The sequence below is a fragment of the Gadus morhua genome, chromosome 3 (genome assembly GCF_902167405.1).
Source record: "Gadus morhua chromosome 3, gadMor3.0, whole genome shotgun sequence".
Taxonomy (NCBI): Eukaryota; Metazoa; Chordata; class Actinopteri; order Gadiformes; family Gadidae; genus Gadus; species Gadus morhua.
In genome coordinates this window covers 20,627,336-20,632,335 of record NC_044050.1, presented here as the reverse complement: position 1 = coordinate 20,632,335, position 5,000 = coordinate 20,627,336, and the positions used below count along the sequence as shown (strand labels likewise).

Sequence of the window (5,000 nt, the reverse complement as noted above, 5' to 3'; positions counted from 1 at the left end):
CTCCGGCTTCCCTACCCTCAAATACTACCCCGCCGGTGGCAAAGAGGTACACACACAGACGCACACACACTGCCCGTAATCGGGTTATCCTGTCAGACGGCCTGAAACCGATCCAAAGCAGAATGTTAAGCCCCTTCCTTCTAGCCTGGCTATTGCCTGCTCTACGATTGAGCTTGGTCTGGGGAGGCTGCTGTCATTTTTTTTCAGCACAAGAGGCTGGAACAACGGGCCTAGTTCAAACGACTCTGTACGCAATTGGCTGCTTGCCGTCGCTTCTCTGTCTTCATTGTGCTAAACCAGCAAATAGCGCGCCAGGGGGAAAGCCAGCTTGGTTATTGGCTCCCGCAAAAACGTATCGGAAGCAGAAAGAAACGTATTGCTCATCTCCAGACCCTTCTTCAGGGCGAATTCAAATCGCCGGCAGAATGGGCTGGGGGTACCCAGTCTACCTTCCTTCTCCTCCATGCCCTCCTCTCATCCTCTCCCCCTGGGTTATCTTATCTCCTGGTTCACAGGAGGTTGTGTACTCTGGGACTAGGGACCTGGACACACTGTCCACGTTCCTGGACAACGGAGGAGTGTTGCCTGTGAAAGAGAATAAAGATGAGGATGAGGATGATGATGATGATGATGATGATGATGATGATGATGATGATGAGGAGGTATGTATTTATGCACGTTCAATGTCATAAAACAAAACTCTTTAAACAACATGGGGTCTGTATTGAAAACAGAATGGGGTATCTATTATAAACTGTATACACCTTTAATTTATTTTAAGCGCGCTATATAAATTTCATTTATTATTATTATTATTATCTATGTTTCTTGTGTTTTCAGGCAACCGGTGAGTCACCACAGCCACCAGTCAATGAGACATCGAAAGACGAGCTGTAACACGCTTCGGTCTATCAGGAACAATCTAGTGGTTTCAATCAAGTGTTTCATAATAAAAGCTGTTTGGTTAATAGTCGTGATCGTCTTGTGTTTTTTTGTGGTGGCATCATGTCCTGCGATGTCATGCAAACCGGATTATCAATTGGCTACAGGTATGTCTGCTTCAACACATGATGACATGCAAAACCTGTTGGACTATAAGATCTCTCGTCTCTTGATACATTGATAAAAAGCTAGCTTGCATCGACACACAGCTGCGATTCAAAACTCCTGGATGGCATTCAAACAGGCTGCCGTTACCCACCTGTGTGAGGCTGACGTATTAAGCTCATTTGTGTATGATACATAAATGAGGGATTTGTTTCACAAACACCACACCACATAAAAGTTGCTTATTAGTATAATCCACTCGGAACACAATGGAAAAGAACAACTTGGCCGTAAGATCTGGATACCGGGAATACTGTTTAGTGAGGTCATGTAAAGGAGGAGACAGTAAGCAGCTGTGTTGAATGGTCGAGTAAACAAAATATAATGTCACAAAGACCGGGCGAGCACGAGAGACACACAAAGAGAAAAAGGTAGAGAAAAAAGAGAGAAAGACAAAGACAAACACAAAAGAAGGATGAGAGATGAAGAACAAGAGTGGGAGAGGAGGTTGAATAGAAAGCAGAAAGGTGCATGCGTGTATGTGTGTGTGTTCGTGCATGTGTGTGTGTCTGTGTGTGTGTCTGAAAGCTGCATGCCTTACATTCCACCCTGGGCAGAACTGGTTCTGCAAGCTTTGACACTCATGGTAGTCGCTAACATGGGAAGACCTATTCTCATCTGCTGAGCCTCCATGCTACCAGGTGAGTTGACTGTTTTTCTGTGTTCCGTAGCGGTACGTCTTGAAGCTAACCTACCGCGGTGAATCTACAACTTTAGGTCTGTCGAAGACGGGACAATGCTACATCTGTGTACCGCAGCACATGTGGCACCATTTGGGGAAATAGTCTTGTTTTTTGACTTTGTCGTGGAACTGAAAGGGGTGATGGTTGTCCTTTCAACAGCTTACATCAGAGACAGTCAGAGGTATTTAGGCCTGAACTTTTTTTCTATTTTAGAATGTCTAATTATTATCTTTCAATAGGTAAATTACCAACTACATGGAAATTACAGTTATTGACACAATGACGCAGGTTGTGCAATGTTTGACGTTGGGGGTTAACATTTTGTTCTTGAAACCTATGAAGTTTAGAATGGAAAACAGCAATACATAACCCATGCATACATTGGAATGTATTGTTGGGTTTGAAAACCTTATGTACAAAATTCCATGATGTATTATTTTATATATGATACAACATTACTGTTGTGTTAGGTGGGCTCATCGAATGATATGTACTTGACCATGGTGTTACCCTGTGCCTTACCAGCCTACCTTGGGACTTGGTTTAGCCATGTTCACATTTAGCTAGAATAATTTGTCTCTATTGTCTCTAATGTCTATTGGTTATTGATTGATTTAAGTGATTGCATTTTTTTATTGACACATGCACAAAGGTAAGGATGTACAGGTACATGTACAGGTAAGAAGGATTATACAAAAAAGCCCATGGGCTTATTTCCATTGTGGTATTGTGCGCATGTAAATACTGTAGGTGTATTTAAGTTTGTGTGTTAAAGGTAATGTAAATTACAGTGACAGTTGATGACAGTTTTTTAACAATCTATAAAAGAGACCCCAAATAACCCTATGACTGTCTACTGTTCAACCACTTCTTTAAGGCTGTTTTAAAATTGACAAACGAAACAATTGTCTTCATACTAGCAAGTAACCCATTCCATAAAACTGCTGCTGAATATGAAAAAGAGCCCTTTCCCATGCAACTTCTAAATCTGAACAACACAAGATCAATCGCAGTTCTCCTTGTGGAGCAGCTATGTGTATTTAGTATCCTTGAAAAATAAATACATAAATATTTAGGTAGTGCAATATTTTTGCCTGCACCATGATGTGCAGGCAAAATCAAAGTGGCCTTGTACTAGGGCCCCAGCCAGTATCTCCTGAACTTTCCTATCAATTAGATGGACTATACTAGCCAGAAATTATATTTTGGAAAAATGAATGTCACATTTTGCTTGGCTGTGATCTCAGATTCACCCACCTCCACCTTGAATCCAGGTGTCTTCCGAAATGTTGGGGTTGATCCAAAAAGTATAGTTTAAGTTTTACCTAAATGGAGGGACAGCTTGTTCTCAGATAGCCATGTACTGACCTTCTGAAGTTCTGCACTCAGTGACCTCTCCACCACAGGTAGTTTTTATCCTACGTATGGTTTCGGGGCTAGGTATGACTCAGAGTGGTACAAGTTCAACATGTGGTTTATTCAGAGACACAGGGTAAACGGATGAGCCCTCTGGATCTGGTTCATGAAGCATCCGCCATCAACCAAGCTAAAGGCAAAGCCGGGCTTATTTCGCTTAGTCTCGCTAGTTTAAGCCTGAGTTGCGTTCCATCAACGGAATCTCCACTAAGTAACCATGGCAATTTATCAGACCAAATGAACCTGGTCGGTCGGTACCAGGCTAACTGGCAGGCTTACTTGAGCGGTGTTTGAGAGAAGACCCATCTGTCGGAAACAAGTGTACCATCAGAAGGTTCCGCCAAGCCAGTCCTCACGATTTGGTCTTGATTTATAATGGTTTTCACCTCTTTCGATGCTGTTATCCTCCCCTTGGAAAAATGCGGTGAAGTGGAGCAGAGAGATCGCCATGTCTGTACCACTGAGTGGTGGTGACTTTACGTATATCATTTGCTTTGAGAGGGGCTGTAGTTCACAAAGTGGCCTCACACAAAACCTAACATTATCAAACTTCTTCGCGAAATTATTTTGTTTTCTTTACATGAACAATTATAATTTTAATCCACAATCAAAATATGTGTAATCCAGGGCAGATAAAGACTGGGACCCGAAAATAATTACTTTCTCTCCATCCGTATTCCGTATTTACCGTAGGGTGTGAATGGGCCTTAAAGCGCAGTCACTATCTTTGCTCAAAAAATACTGAATGCGCCCCTCAGTCTCCAACACAGAATCTAAACTTTTGGATATCTTTTTATTTTATGGGAACTCCACTGGTGGAGAAAATGCCTAGCCAGGGGAATTAGAACGTGCTTCCTTGTGTTGGAATAAACAAAGATGCAACTATGGGAAATGCAGACTAATTTCGAATCAAATGGATTGCAATGGCTTGCAAGCAAAAAACATGGCTGATTTACATCTATAGATAGACAATGTCAACATTAACCTAAGGTATTTTTAAACTAGCCAGATCCTTTAAACGTGCATTTTGTAGTTTGACCATTAGCAGCCACTAGTGGCTTGAGTTATAGTTCGATTTTACTCTACTTTTTACTCTTTTTTTTTTTTAGAAAAAATTCCTGGATGAAGTTTTTTCGAGAAACGTTGTACTTCAGAAATTATGTAACGTAGTAAACGGTAGTAGGGAAGTTACATGGTTCAGGTTTAAACATTTTGTCTACAAGTTCAAACAACGTTCTGAAATCGTACTATTCTCTCATTGATGTAGTTACATATGACGTTTCAAAGAAAATGTCAGAAGAAAAAGAAAGAATATTTCCTGCCAAATAGCTGACTTTAAGCTGAAACTCATCCGCTTGTAATGCTCAATGGAAATCCCAGAACCACAGACGAGGAGCGGAAGTGTTCCAAGATTTCAAACCGTTAATTCTTATTAATTCTCTCAAACAAACCAAGTAGGTGCTGGAACGTCTACTTATCAGTGGCAAAACAACCACATGGACGACAGGGCTCTGTAACCCTATTCCAGGGCTCCTCAACCACCACCACTTCCTGTCACATGGTCCCTCTGCTCTCACAGCCATGGTTAAGCCAGTCCTTTACCTCCTCATCTCCAGAGCGTGGTTGAGTCTGCTCCATCCTGTCCATGGACCCCCCCGCGTATGAAGAGGTGGTCCTCCAGACTCCCCCCACACCACCTCCCACCTATGCCCTTGCGGTCCTCCCCTCCACCCCTCCACCCACCTACAGAGAAGCTGGTACTTGTAGTTTTTTTCTATTGCTCTCGTGTCTCTT

The 5,000-nt window shown here is 42.2% G+C and overlaps 2 protein-coding genes across 2 annotated transcripts in view; both read left to right on the top strand.

Annotated features, from left to right (window-relative positions):
• The window catches only part of pdia2 (protein disulfide isomerase family A, member 2), a 6,737-nt gene extending 5,765 nt beyond the window's left edge, over positions 1–972 (top strand). The window contains exons 9-11 of the mRNA XM_030352604.1: positions 1–46; positions 516–662; positions 841–972. The exon at positions 1–46 is cut by the window's left edge and continues 133 nt beyond it. Coding sequence (XP_030208464.1) covers positions 1–46; positions 516–662; positions 841–897 — 250 coding nt within the window. The 3' untranslated portion in view covers positions 898–972. The remainder of the gene's footprint in view (positions 47–515; positions 663–840) is intronic.
• A 1,874-nt stretch (positions 973–2,846) lies between these two features.
• Positions 2,847–5,000, top strand: part of LOC115539833 (lipopolysaccharide-induced tumor necrosis factor-alpha factor homolog) — a 3,593-nt gene continuing 1,439 nt past the window's right edge. Inside the window, exon 1 of the mRNA XM_030350659.1 lies at positions 2,847–4,963. Coding sequence (XP_030206519.1) covers positions 4,852–4,963 — 112 coding nt within the window. The 5' untranslated portion in view covers positions 2,847–4,851. The remainder of the gene's footprint in view (positions 4,964–5,000) is intronic.